The following is a 19,398-nucleotide window of genomic DNA, read 5'->3' on the forward strand; positions in this document are numbered from 1 at the left end:
AATGAAAGATATTTAAACCTGTTAATATTTCATGAGTTACTCTTAAGGCCTCCCAGCCCAGCTTACGTAACCTGTCAGATACAGCTGGTTGATTGTAAAATCATCCAAGTAGCAAGTTAGGTTCAGAGCCCCAGCTCCAACCCTCCCCTCTCCGCAGCCCCTGCCTATCAGTTTCACCACCTGGGGCTGACCCCACCAAGTCGGGTTGACCCCGCACTCTCCCAGCCTGCAGGCACTGCTGCGGGTCAGGCCTTCCTGCCCTCCCGCCTGAAGTACTGCAGCAAATCCCCTCTTTCCTTCCTACTCTCTCCTTTCTGCCCCATCCTACATGTGCTGCCAGCCTGCCTCCCTGCAGCTCAGCTCTGAAGAGGTCATGACTCGGCCTTAAACCTGCAATAGTCTCCACTGCTCGTTGGATATAGTCTACACTCCCAGGCGTGGAATTCAACCCCCACACCACGGGGCCCTAGATTTCCATCCCAGACGTTCAAGCCACGATGCCCCTTGTCTCTGAAACACCTTCTCAAATTCCCCCTCCTGCTCCAACTCTTTGTCCTTGTCCCTCCCTTTCTGTCATACCTTGCACCTACCTAAGTAATAATACCTGTCTTACTTTCCTATTAGTGTGGCACCCCTTTAAGAGTTTATCTTTTAATGCTTCCTTTCTTTTCCCAATCCCTTCCTCTACTCCTCTACTCTTTAATGCAAGGCTTCCTCACCGTGACTCAGGTCGCTTTTCTCCCTACACCAGGCATTTTCAGTGGGGGCAACATCACCCCCGATGGGGCAAAAAGCAGTTCTTGGGGGAGAAGCAGAACGTCTTAGCTATTACAATGGTCTGTGGCCCTCCAAATAAATATACGCTATGTCTGTGGTATTAAAATTTCATGGTGGAACAACTATAGAAAAAATGTCTAAAATTCACGGTGGAGCGGGGAGGATGATGAGAAAAAGGTTGAGAAACATTGTTCTGCCCTAGACAGGAGAGAAGGAACTCTGAAGATGTCATGTGATTTAAATGAAATCGATGATAGAAACGCCTAGAACAGTGCGTGGCACATAATAAAAATGCAATGTATGTTCATGACAGTTGCCAATATGTATCGTACGCACAGTATGCCCAGGCACTATGCTGAGATTTTTACACACATTTTCTCATTTGATCTCGCACCCACTCGTGCAAGTGAGGAAACTACTATTATTATTACAGATAAGGAAATTGAGGCTTAGTGAGGTGGGGTTAATTGCCCAATGTCAAACTTTGGGTAATTGACAGAGGCAGGTTTAAACTCTGTCTGACTTCAAAGCCCAACTGCCAGATGCAATAGGGAAGTTACCCCTGTCCTCACAATGGGGTGAGGTCACCTACTAGTAGGGGCAGAGAAAGGAGAAACAGGTGGAACTAACCAGCACTGGCAGCCTTAAATGGCTCTGGACTGATGGATGGTGTCCTTGTGCCTAGGGCCATGATGATGACCGCCTGTGATCTCTCAGCCATCACCAAGCCCTGGGAGGTGCAGAGCAAGGTATGGACTCCTCCTGACCCAAGAGGAAGGGAGTCCCAGTACTGGTGACAGCAGCCACTGCGGTCTGTACCCTCCCAGCTCCAGGGGCAGCCCACTCTGCTCCCTCCTCCTCTGCTAAGACAAGGAAATCACTCGAAGACTCTCCAATGATGACAACAAAGTGCGGGTGGTGGAGTGGGCGTGGGCTTATGTTTTCACTGAGCTGGGAACCCAAGTAGGGTGGGAGCAGGGGTGGGAGGATTGGAACTGGGCCTTGACTCCATGGGGGCATCTGCCTGTTGCAGGTAGCCCTGCTGGTTGCCGCCGAATTCTGGGAACAAGGTGACCTGGAGCGTTCGGTGCTGCAACAGAATCCCATTGTGAGTAGAGAGGGGACGTCAGTCCGATGTTAGGTGTGTGATCTCATTCTGATGGAGATCTGTGACCTTGCCGTGACAGAGGTGTGCCCCCTGACATGGAGATGTCTGATCTTACCAGAGAGATGACCTTTTCCTAATGCAGGGGTTCTCAAGCGTGGTCCCTGGACCACCATCAACCTCATTACTTGGGAACATATTAGAGATGCAAATTCACAGGCCCCACCCTAGACCTACCCAAGCAGAAACTCTGGGAGTGGGTCCAGGACAGTGTGCCCTCCTGAATAATAAGCCCTCTTAAAGTTTGGGAACCCTGCTCTAATGTCCATGTCCTTAGCTCACTCAGTTAAGTAGAGATTGACAAGTGGACACCAAAACTTAGATTTCCCTTGCAGTTCCAACAGTCTAGGAGTCCACCTCCCCTGGCCCTGTTCTAATAGCACAGAGTGTGCAAAGGGAAGACTTTGTCAAGCTGACTACGCATCGATGTTGAAAGTTAACTCGGCTGGACTGTCAGCGGCTCCCCACTGGAGACCAGTTAGAAGGTTCACCGAGGGCCCTGAGCTAGGATGGGCTAAGAAGTAGAGGTGGGGAAAAGGGAGAGATATTCTGGGGACAGAACCATGGACATGGGGATGGGCTAAACCGTGAAAGTGCTAAGGATGCTGGGGCAACCGTGAGGCTAGGCAGGGCCTGAAGGAGAGTGGAGGGCTGTGAGGAGTGGACAAGCGTTCTGAACAGGAGCGGCAAGGGCCCACGGGATTCGTATCTCTCTTCTTCCTTTTTAACATTTTTAAATGTAGAGAGAATAGTTAATGAATTCTACGTCCCCATCAGCCAGATTCAACCATTAGCAACAGTCTGCCATGCTTCTTTTATCTATTTCCCCCATGCATTTTTTTTTTTTAATCTTTCAGCTGAAGTATTTTAAAGTAAACCCCAGATGTTATCATTTCTTCCTTAAGTACTTTGGCGTGCATCTCTAAGAGAGAACTTAAAACACACATACACACAACCACAGTACCATTATCACACTCACAAAATTAGTAACAATTCTTTAATATTATTTATTTATTTTTTTCGTTCTTTTTTATTTTTTATTTTTTTGGGGAGGAAGATCGGCCCTGAGCTAACATCTGCCAATCCTCTTTTTGCTGAGGAAGACTGGCCATGGGCTAACATCCATGCCCATCTTCCTCCACTTTATATGGGACGCTGCAACAGCATGGCTTGCCAAGCGGTGTGTCGGTGTGCACCCGGGGTCTGAACTGGTGAACCCTGGGCTGCTGCAGCAGAGAGCGTGCACTTAACCACTTGCGCCACCGGGCTGGCCCCTATTTCTTTATTTTTTCTTTCTTTTTTTTCTTGGTGAGGAAGATTAGCCCTAAGCTAACATCTGATGCCAATCCTCCTCTTTTTGCCAAGGAAGATTGGCCCTTGGCTAACATCCATGTCCATCTTCCTCTACTTTATATGGGATGCTGCCACAGCATGGCTTGACAAGCGGTGTGTCGGTCCGTGCCTGGGATCCAAACCTGTGAACCCTAGGCCACCAAAGCGGAGTGTGCGAACTTAACTGCTATGCCACCGGGCCAGCCCCTCTTTAATTTATTTAATCCCCAATCTCTGTTCATTTTCCCTGATAAAGTAATAAAAATAATTCAGTTTGATTTGTTCAAATCAGGATCCAATCAAGGACCACACTCCCTCCAGTTGTTATGTCTCGTCTCTTTTATTTATCTATTTATTTATTTAGTGAGGAAGATTAGCCCTGAGTTAACACCACTACGCCACCGGGCTGGCCCCTCTTAAGTCTCTTTTAATCAGTAGCAGTTTCCTCCTCTTCTTCTTCTTTTTTTTTTGTATGCCATTTATTTGTTGAAGATGGTGCATTTTTTGTTGTATAGTTTCCCACCTTCTGGATTTGGTTGATTGCATTCTCGTAGTGTTATTTAATATATTTCTCTATCCCTGTATTTCCTGCCAACTGCAAATCGGATCTGGAAACTTGATGAGTTTCGGGTTCGATCTTTTTCCTTTTGGCAAGAATGCTTCACAGGTAGGCTGGGTCCCCCTGACGGCATCATGCCAGGAGGAGCCCAGTGCAGTTAACTCTTTCTCCCTCCTGACAGCCCATGATGGACAGAAATAAGGCGGATGAACTCCCCAAGCTTCAGGTCGGCTTCATTGACTTTGTCTGCACCTTTGTCTACAAGGTAGGCCTTTTGCTTCCTCAGAGCCAACAAGATGTCTTCAATAAACTGGGATTCCCAAATAACATCAGGAATAATAAACCCTGGCAAGTGACCAGTGGAAGATACTTTGCAAAGCACTTCTCATCTCCATTGGCGTTTGTCCTCAGGACAGCCCTGTGGGGTCTTGAGTGATTATAGAGCCAGGCCAGAGCCTGAGCTTTGCACAATCTAGCTGCTCAGTCATAGTTGTGGGACAAATGACTAAGCGTGGTTTCAGACACGGAAGGGGGAAGCATAACAGACATATGTCCTCCTGACGTCCCTAGCTGGTGGAAGTGTGATAGGTCAGAGTAACCTAATTGTCAAAAGATAATCTGTACTTCCTCTTTGAACTTTTGCTCAAAGTTAAAGTCTCCCTCTTGAGAAACCCACCGTTACCAAATCACGTTATCTGTGCCACCATCCACCTCCCTTTTGTTATTTTTATTTTGGCCATGTTACGCGAGAGGAGGCAGAGCTCAGAGATGACAAATGACAGGGCCAGGGTCACTGGAGTCAGCCATGAAACAGGATTAGAGCCAGGACGCCTGACCCCTAGTCCAGGTCTCTTTCTGCTGTGCGAGCTGCAGTCCTGCTTGGAAGGCCAGGTGCAGATGCTCCCAGAGGGGGAACAAGTGCATTTCTGATAGAATGCAGACTAGTTGGGGTCCTCTGAGCAAGTCATTACGACAAAGTGAGATGTGAGGAGAGACGGCTTCAGCTTCTGGAGCTTCCAATAGGCGACTCCACTTAGATCGGGGTTCAGAAGAGGCTTCCCTGAGGAAGTGACATCTAAGTGGAGGCTTCAAGGGACAAGAGGGGAAGTTAGAATGTTCCAGCAAAGGGAAGAGCTTGTGTGGAGCCCACGGAAGGAAAGATACACTCCGGAACTGACAGAGATTTGGAATATCTGGAAGGTTCAGGATGGTAAAGGGAGGAGGGAACAGGGTCTGGCGGGGTTTGAGGGCCAAGTGAAGGAGTTTTCACTTCATCCTGAAGGGCAGGGGGTGCCACAGGCAGGTTTTGAGCAGGAGAGGGATGGGCTCTTGTTGACTGGAAGCCCCACAGCGTCAGCACACACACCGCTGGGTGATGGGGAGCCTGCTACCCGAGGCAGCTGACTCCAGTACTGGACGTTCCCACTGTGCCTCCCCCTGGAGCCTGGACCCTGGGGCAGGGTCCCTGCGCCAGAGGCTCTCTCTCTCCCAGGAATTCTCCCGTTTCCACGAGGAGATCACTCCCATGCTGGACGGGATCACCAACAACCGTAAGGAGTGGAAGGCGCTTGCTGATGAGTACGATGCCAAGATGAAGGTGCAGGAGGAGGAGAAGCAGAAACAGCAGGCAGGCAAGCAAGGTCTGTGGAAGGGGGAAGATGAGAGCCCCTGCCTCTCCCATACGGAGTGCTCAGTGCGCCTGGGCTGGTCTCAAAGCCTCACACGCGTGGTCCCCTTCGGGCCTCCGCACGACCTATTATTGGCCCCATTCTATGTATGAGGGCACTGAGGCTCGCAGATGTCAAGTATCATGGCCAAGTCACACAGTTAGTAAGTGGCAGAGCCTGGTTCCCAAGATTGAGGCTCCCAGCAAGGATTCCCCTACTGGCCCCCAACCAACGTAGGACACATTCCAATTCTAAGGGTGTGGACATGGGGCCCTACCCAGGGACAAAGGAGAAAACCTAGAATTATTGGTTGGAAGGAATTTTAGAGGCCATACTTCCAGCCTTCTGTCTGATGTTTGAATCCTATCTATACCATCACAAGACTGTACTTTGCCCACTACCAGTGACGGAGAGCGCACGATCGTACATGACATCCTCATTCAGTACCACTGTTAGAAAGCTCTTCCTTGAACTGAAATTCTTCTTGTCGAAGCCCCCACCTAGTGGCCATAGTCCTGCCTTCAGGAATCAAATGAGATTTGTTCCAACTCTTCTCCATCGACAGCACACTCCTCTCCCCAAAGTCATTTCTTTTACTGGTCGTGTGGCTCCGGTTCCCTCATAGGACATGGCTTCTCGTCCCCGCCCTACTCTGACTGCCCTCTTCTGTACCCCAGTCCCTCTACACACGTTCTTAACATGGACACTGCAGGGTCTCCAGTTCTGCTCTGGGCAGTGTGGGGTGATTCTAAACTGGTGGCTGCAAATGTGGGCCTACTGTGTACGGTTTTGCAAGTTGTGCTTTTTGCAAGAAGGTGTCCTATACATGACAGTCATCATAGATTTGTATTGTTATTACAATTTTCCAGAAAATGGAAGTAAAGTGTCCCAAGGAAGATGCATCTTTTTCTAATTTGCACAAATTGTCTTTTGGGCTAGTGGCAAGTTGTGTTGTGCAAACTTGTGGCCTGTCTTTTGTTTGGCCTGCATTTTTTTTTTTTTTTGTGAGGAAGATCAGCCCTGAGCTAACATCCGATGCCAATCCTCCTCTTTTTTTGCTGAGGAAGATTGGCCCTGGGCTAACATTCGTGCCCATCTTCCTCCACTTTTATATGGGTCGCCGCCACAGCATGGCTTGACAAGTGGTGCGTGCTGCGTGCCAGGGATCCGAACCCGCGAATCCTGGGCTGCTGCAGTAGAGTGCACGCACTTCGCTGTGCCACCGGGCTGGCCCTGGCCTGCATTTTCTTTTTGATGAGTTTGCTGTCCATATTTTTAAATTGGGATGTTTCAGATTTAAAAAATCCAGCTTTCCAGCATTTCTTCTTAAAAGATCAAGATTTGGCCGCAACAGTCTTCATTTCTGCATGACAACTATTAGCTGGAGCTGAGTGTCACCTGCCCCCTTTAGATGGGACAGGGAGAGCTCTCCAGTTTGTCCCCACCACTCCACCACTCCTAGTTCTCCACCACTCCCTGCTCTCTCCCAGACATTGGTGCCAAGTGTTGGTTGCCATTTATCTTCACGAGTGTGCTATTTTTCTTAGTGTAGAGAAACATTCTTGGTTCCTCTGATTCTCCTTGCACTTGGCTTGCCCTCTGCACGTGTGATGATCTGTTGGCCTCTGAAAGCGCTTGAGTTTGCAACTCTTGGTCCAAACCAGCACAAAGAGGAAGCCCGCTGCAGCCTCCTCTCCCCTGTTGTGTTCTTTCCTGTCTGATTGCAGCAGCCACAGGAAATCAGCCCACGGGGAACACCAGCCCAGGAGGGGGCGCACCTGCATCCAAGTCGTGCTGCATCCAGTAGCACTAACGGGTCTGCTGACTGGAATGGCGCCACCCTTCTTGAGAAGAGTTTACGAAGCCAGTGGAAAACTGCACACCTTCTTGAGAAGTAAAAGAGTCATAGGATTTGAAAGCTGAAAGAGAATTTAGCTTACATCTTATCTAGTGGCTTTCAAACAGTTTTTTAGCCTTGAGAACTTTCTATTGCACTAAAACCAACATTCTAGCTTTCATAGACATCAATTAAATTTATTTTAATTATCATTAGTCATTTAATTAATGCCAGATTCACCTGCTTGCTTAGAAGCATTTTTGTTCTTATACTTCATTTTATTGTAAAAACTTGCAGTCATTCTCAAAGGTAGAGAATTGTACTATGAGTGGCCATCTACCCATCACCCAGATTCCAGTGTCAAGATTCTGCCACACTTGCTTCATCCATCCTTTCACGTTTCTTTTTCATTTTTATCTTGACTGAAGCATTTAAAAGCAAATTCCAGACGTATCATTTCACTCCTCCATTACACATCTTTAAAGACATATGGGTGTTTTCTAACATAACCACACGGTTATCACATGCAACAAATGAACACCTAATGTCCAGTTGTGGCAGACACTGTGACGAGCTGTACAGGTCCCTAACTGGAGAGGAAAGGACCTGCGGCCCCAGTGGCTGTGAGTGCCGTCAGCAGACAGCCCTCAGGATCCGCCCCTTCAGGGATGACCTCAGTGCCCAAGGTCACACCCTTTCCCAGGGTGGCCTACAGCCAATGACTGAGCCATGCCAGGTGTTAAGGCCTGGCTGTCTTGGCCCAACACAGCACAACCCTGCAGGGTCATTCTAGCGCCAGGACTCCTCGTGGGGTCCACCAAGGCTGTCGCTGGGCTCGCACCGCAGCTCAGCCCACTGCCCACTCCCACACCCTGCCCTTCCCCAGGCGCTGCTCCTAAGGGCGCTCCTTAATAAACACACTGCAGACTAAGCCCACTGCAGAGGCTGCTTCTTGGGGAATCCAACGTATGATGCCAGTCCTTAATAACTCTCCCACGTTGTCGCAAAATTGTCTAATAGTTTGCTTGAATCTGATCCAAACAAGTGTCACACTTTTAGCTGTGGTTTCTTAGGTCTCTTTTAATCGACAACAGTGCTCCCTTGTCTTTTTTCTGTGCCAGGGACTTGTTGCAGAAACAGGGTCAGTTGTCCCATGTTTGGGATTTATCCATTTGCTTCCTTGTGGTGGCATATGCGTTCCTCTGTCCCCTGCCTCCTATAAGTGGACGTTGGCTCTAGAACTTCTCTTCCTCCCGAAGACAAGTTATGCAGAAGCTAATATATGAACGCAGTTGCTCTGAGGAGAGGGAACACATGGTTTCTCCAAACTGTTTGTAAACCAAGGATGTATGCTAACCTCCCTTTTTATACAAACGAGGAAACTGAAGGCCAGTGAGGGGCTGGGCTGGGCCAAGGTCATGGCACAGCTCCCTGGCTTCCCTCCAGAAGCAGATGCCCAAGGTCATAGAGAACAGTGTACGGGCACACGTCCCTGAGGCTTCCACAGCACCTCAATCGGGTCTCCTGACGCGCGGGCCCTGCACATATTGGCAGGTCATGATGTCAATAGGGAGCCAGGTCTGGAACCTTCATCTTTTAACTCTCAAGCTAGACTTTCCACCCTCCTGAAATTGGCACTCTCAGAGCAGTGGTCTTCTAAGCAGAGGTGTGTCCCTAAGCACGTCACAGGTAGTGGTTAAGTGGCAGAGTAAAGAGAAATAAGTGTCACCCAGGAACATGCAGGGGCTGCTGCTGATCCTGGCTGTCCCTTGGGCTGGTTCTCTTTGCTCTCCCTAGTCCTCAGCTTCCCATCTGCCAAAGCAGGGTCATAATCCTTGCCATGCCGCTCACAGAGCTATGGCTAGCACCAAAGGAGACCGTGCCTGATGAGGATTACACCTAATGTTGGTTACGTGCCTATGATGTCCTAGGTACTGTGCACGACGTAATTTCATCCTCTCAACAACCCCCTATAGGGTAGAAACTATTACTAGCCTCATTTATCACATGAGGAGGAGGAGACTCAGAGAGGTTAAGAAACCTGCCCAAGGATACCCAAGGATACCGTTGAGTCAGGACTCAACGCCAAGCATCCTGACACCAGACTCCTGGCTTGTAACCATTTCCCTGCACTACACTGCTTCTGAGAATCAGCTTTTTTAGAACATAAAGGACCTTTGAGTTCATTTAAGCAAATCATCTTGTTTCACAGTCAGGGAAACCAGGGACCAAAGAGGTGGCTTGTGCAAGTTGGCACAACACAGAAGTGGCAGAGTCAGGTCTGAAACGCAGGTCTTGAGGTCCCTGCACCATCGAATGCATCTTTGAAGGGATTATTCCTGTGACTTTGTGGCTTGGCCACCTCGCCAGCTGTGTATGTATAGTCAACAGGCCACAGATAGAGGAGCCACTCACTTGTCCATTCAGGAATTCCTGATTAGTGGGCCTGGGCACCCTGCAGTGAAGGAGAAGCGGCCCTGCCCTCCTGGGGTTGACCATCTAGTGAGAGGGTGACAGATCCTGAGCCATCAATCACACTAATTCATGGCAGGGAACCCTGCTGCGAAGTGGAAACACCCCATTCATTTTAAAGGGAAAAATCCTGACGTGTTCCCTTCTAACCAAAGAAATCCAAATAATTTCCAGGTTGAGAAAATAAATCACCTGAACAAGAACTAGTTTATGTTGGTAATAAACAACAACTTGAAAACAGTTTGCACATAACATGAAATGGAATGGCTTATTGTACCTGTTCTTGTTTGCGTATAATTTTCTTCACCAACGTTTCCACCCTTTGGGGGCACATGGGGATCTTGCACTGCAACTGCACTTAAAAATAAGATCAAAGCAGCTTTAGGGCAAAATAAAGGCTAGACCCAAGAGTGCTTTGAAACAGGAAATTACACACACACACAAGACTGAGAGGCTTGGAAGTCGCCACCTCTTCACCGTTCTCGCCGGGAGGAAGTGAGCAAAATGTCTCGAATTCACCCCAATACAGGGCATGATTCAAACCTGCGCTCCATGTCCTCTGACCAGAAACTGTTTTGTAGTTGTCAAGTGGTGAGTGTTTTTGCCTGAACCACAATGTTAAAATATCTCTTTAGGCACATTTATTTAGTGTGCTTGGGTGAAAAAACTGGTATACCAAACAAGGGAGTCCTTGTTTGGAAAGTGGTCTAGCTTTATAAAAGTCATGGCAAAAGCCAGTAATGGAACATGGGTTATGGGAGGGAAGTCTGAATGGTTCCTTATGATCTATGAAAAGTGCTGGAAGGGAGGAAAAAGGAAGGAGAGTTTCGGAGGGTGGGGGGCACCCACTGACTGGGGTTTTCTGACACCCATTGACCGAGGTGACACTGAAACCCCAGAATCCTTTCCCATGTAGTGGCCAGAGTGTCCCTCTACAAGCACACAGGACTAACAAAGGAAGACACACCTGCGCAGGGCTGTGGGTGGTATTTTCTTTAATCTCCATAGTGTATTTGTTAAGTTTATTTATAAGCAGATCACTTCACTATTTACAGTACATAAGCATAGAGATTCTACAGTTTTTGTGATGTAAACAATAACTCCACAGTGGGAGTTTGAGAAAAGAAGCCAGTTCTGAAATATTTACAGACATTAAAATAGAACTTTATACTCACGGAATAATAATACATAGAGCAATTTGGTTAAATTATCTATGAAACTATAGAATCTGACAATGTACAAATACAGGAAAACATTTTCTCATTTAGAAGGTAAGACAGATAAATCACACCAGAAATAAAATAGGGGGGATGACGACCACAATAACTAAAAGCAAAGAAGGTTTCTTCCTTGCCTCTTACACACAAAGTATTTATATAAATAAGGACACAACCCAACAAAATGGAAAAAATATATAAAAATCCTCTACCAATTAAAAAAAATAGCAAAACTAAAAACTCGATTCTCAATCATTAGCAGTGTCCTTTAAAAAATTAAAATTTAGCTTTCTATTATAAATAACAAAGCAGATGTGTCCCTCTGTGTAGGTGAAATTCTTGCACCTTTCTCAAGAAATGCATCAATGTAATTCCACACATACATACGAACAGGCGTGCACACGCACAGACACACAGACACACACACACAGCCTTGCGCTCACGCACCCCAGGCTGTAGTTACCTTGTTGAGCTTCCTAATAAATAATGCCCCCTACGGTAGTACCCCTGGGGATGCCCAAACCTCACAAGTTTAGCCATTCCCTGGTTTGACCCTGTCACAGAGCTGGGGAAAGCCCTGACTCCCTATTGCTCAGAATTCTCTAGGCTGCATGGTCACACCAAGAGAAAAGGATTTGAGTCTAAGATTTGGAAATGCTGGAAGGGACCATAGGGACCACCTTGCCCAGTTGATTAAGGCTAGCTACAGACACCGTCTCTTTAGAAACCTGGGGTTGGGGAGAGGGATCTTGTGTTGGTTTCAACATTAGCAGCTGCCTGTGACAGAAGCAGATGCTCAAAGCCGATGCTAATACCGTGGCACAAGGAGGTGAAGGGGTGGGCATGAATTTCCAGAGCAGAATGCACCAAGCCAGACTTCTGGGTCGTCATCTTCCCCAGAAACAGTCTGGAAACCCAAGTGGTCCACTTCTCCATTCCACTGACCACCATGACCACACACCCTTTGCGATTTCCAACCTGTTTCCGTTGGAATCAGAACATCCCTCAAGAAACAAAGTTGGGAATAGTTTATGACTTTTTATTCCTAACACAAAAACACTTGACAAGATTTTTAAATACAAAATACAAAAACAAACACAAACTAACAACAAAAGAATAACCTGTTTGGCTATTTGGTGGACCATATCAAAGGCCATGGCCACCCCCACACAGAATCCTCACACCCACCCTCCTGGCTTGTCCGGAGGGTATGGTGCGGGCCACCTGGCAGAGGTTCACTTAACAAGGTCAGCAGCTGGGCTGCCAGTATTGCAGTTACAGTAAACCCCTCCCGGGCACCTGGACACAGGGTCCACTCCTGTCTCCTCTGTCCACAGGACAGCTAGTGCACTTCCCTCTATGGGAGAGTCTACTAAGTGGTTGCTTTTGGAGTCTTCTGACTGGTGTAACACTGAGCTCTAAACACACAGACAGTTCGCCCATGACATTACATTTCATTCCCAAAGTTGGTGTTGGATAGCAAGGTGGCAGAAAGGATTTATTTGCCTTCCATCTGGACAGCTGGTGGATACAGTCTTTGGCCACTAGATGGTGACTAGACGTTAATAAGGCAAAGTGCGGAGGCGGAGGCTGACCACCCAGTCCCTTCACAAGTCACCCATGACCAAGGCTGGCAAAGAGGAAAAGGAGGCTTTATCAGGCTTCCTTGGAGGATCCTTTGACAAAAAATACAGCACAGAGGGGGTCTAGCTATATAAACAGCTCTTTAGGAGGTGTTGCACAGCCCAGGGACGGACCGTCCAGAAAACCATTTTTTCTAAGCCCCCAGTTCGGGCAGCTGGATTTCTGAGCTGCTTCCGGATGTGCAAGGCATTGTGATGAAACGGAGTATCTGAACATCCGTCCCCCCAAATCTCGAAGCCTCAGTCGCTGCTGCTATACCATTAAAGAAACAGAAAACAAAAGCTGCCCTAAACACGTGCAGTGTGATCAGTGCCTTCTGTTGTCCCATATGTTTTACAATCATTTGAAAGAAATGTGTGAAAAGTGCCTAAGTTAAGCTGTTTTGAGAAAACAAGTGTATTGCTAGTATTGTCTGAGAGCAAGAGAGAAACAGCCAAGTGGTCACAACATTCAGATTAAAAGCTGTTCGGTGGGGAGGATGACAGGGCGAATGTGAGATTCGACATCGCCACCTAGTCAAGCTGGGGGTTAACTTCTCACCATCCCCACCAGAAACTATGGCTTAGATCTGTCCTGGGGAGCAGGCCTCCTCGCATAAGGTAACTGGGCCAGGACCACGTGAGTTTAAGTCCGCTACTGGTTGGTTACCTTGCCGAGAACTCTCACCCTGAACATGAGCTGGGCACAGCCAGAGAAGGAAATTGGTTTCACGTGTTGGTGATGGATCCCCCATGCTCCAGGATGGGAATCTGAGCCCACCAGAGGTGAAAGGGGCTCAGTGCTCATCCCAGCCAATAGTCTCATTTTGCTAGATGAGGAAACAGAGGCCCAAGATCACACAGCAAGTAAGAAACACTGGGTTTCTCACTCTGAGATGGCTTATAGGTAAATGACTTGCTCCATAAACACATTTCAATCAGCTGGGCTGTTTTAATTTTTTTTTTTTTTTTACAAAAATAGGTACCAAGATTTAAACTCGCTATTCCCTGTTTCTAGGGCCTCCAACAAAACGGCCAGCAAAGGGCTGGCTCTGGGATTGGCTCTCCTGTCGCTAATGTCTACGAAGGCATCTCTGCTCTCTCCTCCCCCATACCAGCCCTTTCCTGCCCCCATGTCCCAGTCCCTAGGAGAGGACCTCACGCTGCCAAAGGAGACCCATATTTGCCAGTGTAGAAACATGGAGCCAGGCTGCAGTGTTGTGGTTTTCTCAAAGTGCTTTTATTGGTTCAATGCAAAGTTAGCTTCTGCCTACTTCCTGGACGCCCTGCAGCCGGCTCCCAGGGGCTCCCCCCACCCCACGTCTGTTTTGGGCCAAGGGCATCTCTGTGTAAGTGGGTTCCCAGCTCCCAAGCTCTCCCTCCATTTACCCTGTACCTCCGGACTCGGCAAATAGCCCTGGAACCCACCTGTGTGTGCAAATGCCTCAGGGACTTGGGGACCAGCTTAAACATATTGCACAGAAGTACCAACTGGTCTCCTTCTGCCCCAGTACGAATGGGTGAGGGGGTCCCTTTTCTTCCGCCAATGAAACTATTAGCTTCACTTTATTTGCTACTGTACATCCAATTTCTCTCCTTGGTCATATCAACAAATCCTCTAGGGTTCATTCTGCTTCACAGTTGGGATGACCCATCACTCAAGTTGTAGGCTCAGCTGTGATTTCAACTGAAGCCGAGGCCTGGGATGGGCTTCCAACCTGTTCATGCAGAAGGATCACACCGCCAATGCCTCCCTGTCCCCAACACTCACCACCTGCACAGCGGCCTCAGCACGCGTGTTGCATACGCCTAGAAGAAATCTCTCTGAAACATCAACAAGCGTGGGCTTTAGACTTCTTACTGCATCTCTTCCCACATCAGGACTTGGGTACCGAGCTTTGCAGCTCAAAGTGTTCCTCCCTTCCTCCTCCCGCCACCAAAGCCCCCGAAGCCCTGCCTCCCTCCTGAGCACACTCGACATGCGATGCTGTGAGATCTCACAGCAGATGGAGACACCTGACTGGTGCTTTCTGATTCAAAGCAGTTTTCTGTTTGGGGGCAAGGTGTGGCGGGGTAAGCGGGGTGGGGGCCTTAGCTGCACTCCATCCACTCATATTCTTTACCTCTTTGATGCATTTTCCTTCGGTAACCAGAGTCCCCGAGAATGAGGATTCTGATTCAGTCTTGTAGACTGAGGAAGGAGATGGAAGAATTCCACTTAGCGGTTGGATCGGACATTTTTGGAAAACACCAGCACGGCACAGAGATAGACAGTACAACCTGCCCTGTGTGGGCGGCTATCGACACAGTCTACAGTAAGCTTTTATGGCAATCACATGTAAACATCGTCGAGAGCAAATACTAGGACAGAGCTACAACGAGATGGTTGCCAATGGCAGCTGCTCCCTCTGGGTTACTCCTTAATTTGGTGGGAAAGAGACCAAGGTTGACTAGTTTTCCTGGAGAGACCCTGGAGTCTCCTTGGTAAATAATACACAGCACCGAATGAGTCTTCCGGATAGAGGTTGTCTGCAGGGTTGGCCAATTTTAGAACCTGTAGCCTTTTACGTACTGGATGGCGAGCAGAAACTGCTCGATGTCCTTGGAAGGCATCCTCTCCCATCAGCAGCCCCCAGCTCTGACCTCAGGCACATCACATCCCAACGCTCAGATCTCTGCTCTGCTCAAGGGCAAATGTCTAAGTAACCTCAAGTGCCCTGTATTAATCTGAAGGGAAAGGGCAGCTTCATCTGACCTGGAAGAGGGGAGGGAGAAACTTGTCCTTCATTAAAAATCTGCGTTTCTTTACCCTAAAGAACCACCTGCCCATGGTTGAACCTCGGGCCTAGTGCCAGCTGGGAAGAGGCCACGAGGAGGGGCTTAGAGGTGACTGAGTCCAACTCTGAATCCAGAGTGCTTTCCTACCGGCTTCCAGGCGAACTCGCAGGTTACTCCTTGGTGCAAACGAGGACTTAGGGGAGGCGGCAGACAGATTTAAATTCTACTCTGTTCCATTCCATAACCATTTATTGTGCGCCTACTGTGTGCTAGGCAGTGAAGAGCTATAAAAGGAATTTAGAATGTTCAGGTCTGTGCTGTGGAAAGTCCCTTTTGTTGGTGCAGCCTCATAAACCCTGCCTTTCCCAAACATGTTCACATCCACTATTCTACTCCCTACCCCCACCCCAAGTCCCAAGCGGGGTTGTGTATCACAGTAGTATTGGGAGTCCTGTGCCAGGGAATGGCTTTAGGGGGGTTTTCTCTCACAGATCAGGACATGACAGACAGGGATGGGCCAGCACAAAACCCAGCCACCATATGTTTTTGTGTGATGGAAACATTTCAAAGATTAGACCAGGATGTCAAATAGGTTCAACTCTGATCAATTAGTAATGGCTGCCCAGAGCACTGTGTTGAGGATTCCAATAACACAACCAGGCTCAAAGAACATGAGTGCTGTGGTCAATTAGTTATGTCTGCCACTGGCCAAGGATATGGGAGTAGTGGTACATGTGCCATGTATTTGCCATCTTGAGCTAAACACTGCCTTCACAGAAGCTAAGACTGTTAGAGCTGGCAGGGACCTTGGAGATCAACTTGCCTAATTCTCCCCCTCAGTTCATTTCACAGAAAAGAAAATGGGGGCCCTGAGAGGTCTAGTGACACACAGGAGCTCAAATTCTCTATTCCTTCTAAAGCCTGTCTCCTCCAGCCTTCTCCGTGGGCTTGAAGTATGCTCACCACCCAGGACAAGCTCATCAGCCCAGTTTACCTACTGAGGTATTTGATCACCTTAAAAAAAAAAAAAAAATCAACTACCAATTCTCAAAGGACTAGGCCTGGCATTAGCAATAGATTAAATTAGCATGTTTAGTTTAATAAGTCAGTTTCAAACTTTTTTTAAAGCAGCAGGACCTTTTTTCTTTTCTTTTAAATACAAAAACCTCCTAAGGAACCCTGATGTCTGAAAGAGATCAAGTGGGAGCTGCTCTGTCTGAAGCAGAAGCAATGTGTTCACATCCTGCTGGCCACGCTCCCCCTCACCAATGGCCTCCAAGGCACCCGCAGAACATCCAAGTCGGACATGGCTTTGACATCACTCAAGAACACAAATTTTAAGGTAAAGCCCAATTAGAATGTTTTCTAAGTTGAAAAGGAGCTTGGAGATTGTCTTACCCACCATGCCCAACCCTCCCATTCCCTTCTGTTCCCCCTGCCACCCAAACAATTTTACAGTTGAGGAAAAGGGAAAGACAAACTGAAGGGAGTAGGATGGGTTGGTGGCTGGCCCAGAAAGGATGACTGCTCCCAGATCGCCTGTCTGTGCCACTCCAGGTGTGTCACTGAAGCTCTGATGGCATGTCCACAGGTGTAGGCAAACCACAGGACCCCCTGGATCAAGACACATGCCAGAGCTTGAACTCGCCTAATGCTGGCGAGTTGGCTGTTGACTTAACCCCTAAAATGAGCCCGTGGGCGTCTAGCCTGTTGCCCAATTTAGCTGAACTCACCTCCACCAGCCCCTGAAACTTTGCATCTTTACCCCAGTGACTGCAGGAGCATGGCACCAGGAATCAGGAGGCCTGGGCTGGGTCGCTGCTCTGCCCTCTCACTGGCTGTGGGACCTCGGGCAAGTCATTTTGCCTCTTGGAGCATTGCCTGCCTTCCCTGGAAAATAATAACACAGCTCACCCGCCTTCTTTACAAGCCCGCAAGGATTCGAGCGCTCATGGCCAGGCACAAACTCTAGCGTGAGCTGGGCACCAGATGAGGGCTCTGATTGTAACTGGACCCAAACGTGCTTGATGAGAGACAGGGCAGGTCTTGGCAGAAAAGGCCCAGAAACCATTCTCCACCGCTCCTAGTGGTGGCTGCAGGCCGCGCCTCCCCGGGGACCAGCCTACGGGCCACCCAGCACCTCTGGAGCATTCTGGCGAAGGGAGCACAGCAGCCCAGTGGCAAACACCTCACGACAGTGCATAGTTAAAAACCAAGGAAGCGATACAGTAATCCAGGCACAGGATGTCTGAGCCATAAATACGTTATTTTAAGGATATACTTTTTTTTTCTTCAATTAAAAATGAGTTTATAATCCTGATTCTATTCACGAGTAACAATTTCATCATCACACACTACAGACAAGAAATGTTATGGCGAACACGGCCGCACGTCTACGAGGGGAAGTCGGTCGGGAAGGAAGGGGAGATGGGTGACCGACCCAGCACGTGGAGGCGCACCCGGGACAGCCCGTGGGAAGCGAGGACACTAATGTGGCAGTGGAAGGTCAACACCATGGAAACTCACAGACAGAAGCAGCTTTGTTCAATGTAAACATTGATTTTTTTTTAAAAGGACAGCAGTTTCAAGTCTCTCTCTCTCTCTCACGTGTGTTCTTCCACGCGCTCGCTCTCTTGCCTTCTCATATACTTAATTTCTTTGAAAACGTAAACATATTGGAAGGGCCTTGTCTGAGGTATTGAGGTATTCCTCGAAGGTTAAGGCTGTTATCAATGCAGGCTCTGCTGGGCCTCCTTCAGTAAGCTGTCAAAATCCATGGCTTCGTACTTGTTTTTCACTGACGTGGGAAGGGCCTCTTCTGAATTGGAATCTGGGCAGGGAGGTGGAGGAGTCAGTGAGCAACTCAGAAAGGCCTGACGATCAGAAAATCTGCCACCAGGGTCAGCCCCATGGAGTGGATGTGGCCCAAGGCCTCAGAGAGCACTGGACAGGGAGCATCAGATCCGCCACTCTGCCACGAACACCTCAGCTGTGACGGCATTGTCTCAGGGCCTCGGCTGCCCTGTTTGTAGAATGCGGGGGGGACCTGAACTAGAGCACCCCAGAGCGCCTTTCCAGGTCCGATATCCTATAAGTTTACTTCCCCTCACAGCATCTTGCCCATTAGGAAACGTTGTAGAAGTCACATAAGGGGGCCAACAAACGAGGATGCCCTCATTGTATAGATACGGAACTGGGTCCCAGGAGTGGACAGGCAGCTAGGTGGAGCGCTGTCTGGCCTGGAACCCTCTAGGTCTCCTGACACTCTGCCCTGTACTATGGAGCCTGCGTCGGACTCTACCCGACCAATAATTCTTTCCTAAATCGTAGTTCTTCGTCCTTCTTCGCCAATATGTCACCAAATGGGAGGGCATGGTGACAATATTGTTTCATTGTGGCCCAGTAATGGACAAGGCTGCTGCCTGTCAGGGCCACCATGGAATGCCTCTCCAGGGGGCAGGGCGGCCACCGGCCCTGTGAGGTCAAAGAGACGGTAGTCATGGTTCTGCCAGCTGGTGGTGAACACAAGACTGGTTCTTCCAAGAGGCCACAGGAGGCTTCCTCTCTTTGGTACCAGTCCTGGGACAGGACAAGATGGACCAGAGACCAGAAGAACCAGATGGTAGCCTCCAGGCGAAATGGCTGCAAAGTTATACCAACCAGCACATTGGAGCTTAGGCATGGGAGCTGTGTCCAGAGGGGGCTTTAGGTCTGAGTTTCATTAAAGGAAGTCACTGCCCCTCGTGCTTTGGGTCTTACTGGAATGTGGCGGGGCCTTGTGTACTTACCGTAGTCGGTGTATCTGGGCCAGCAGAACTGCCGGAGGCCTCCGTAGCTCAGCTGGAACGAGGGCTCATTGCGCTTCCGCAGGGCAGCCCCATTCCTCAGAGAGAGGGCGGCGTGCTCAGAACACCGGTAGGTGATGAAGCCGTACTTCTCGCCTCTGGGGGGAGAGGGCAGGGGACCATGTTA

General features: G+C 48.8%; 2 protein-coding genes across 2 annotated transcripts in view; one reads left to right on the forward strand and one right to left on the reverse strand.

Annotated features, from left to right (window-relative positions):
- PDE6A (phosphodiesterase 6A) overlaps positions 1 to 8,154 on the forward strand; it is a 73,923-nt gene extending 65,769 nt beyond the window's left edge. The window contains exons 21-25 of the mRNA XM_004428658.3: positions 1,463 to 1,526; positions 1,811 to 1,885; positions 4,015 to 4,098; positions 5,326 to 5,473; positions 7,228 to 8,154. Of these exons, the coding sequence (XP_004428715.1) occupies positions 1,463 to 1,526; positions 1,811 to 1,885; positions 4,015 to 4,098; positions 5,326 to 5,473; positions 7,228 to 7,307 (451 nt within the window). The 3' untranslated portion in view covers positions 7,308 to 8,154. The remainder of the gene's footprint in view (positions 1 to 1,462; positions 1,527 to 1,810; positions 1,886 to 4,014; positions 4,099 to 5,325; positions 5,474 to 7,227) is intronic.
- Positions 8,155 to 10,787: 2,633 nt separating this feature from the next.
- PPARGC1B (PPARG coactivator 1 beta) overlaps positions 10,788 to 19,398 on the reverse strand; it is a 111,155-nt gene continuing 102,544 nt past the window's right edge. Inside the window, exons 11-12 of the mRNA XM_087429582.1 lie at positions 19,215 to 19,369; positions 10,788 to 18,256 (exon numbers count right to left, since the gene is read on the reverse strand). Of these exons, the coding sequence (XP_087285708.1) occupies positions 18,156 to 18,256; positions 19,215 to 19,369 (256 nt within the window). The 3' untranslated portion in view covers positions 10,788 to 18,155. The remainder of the gene's footprint in view (positions 18,257 to 19,214; positions 19,370 to 19,398) is intronic.

This window comes from Ceratotherium simum, chromosome 4 (assembly GCF_057802395.1).
Source record: "Ceratotherium simum simum isolate JZ-2026a chromosome 4, ASM5780239v1, whole genome shotgun sequence".
Lineage (NCBI taxonomy): Eukaryota > Metazoa > Chordata > Mammalia > Perissodactyla > Rhinocerotidae > Ceratotherium > Ceratotherium simum.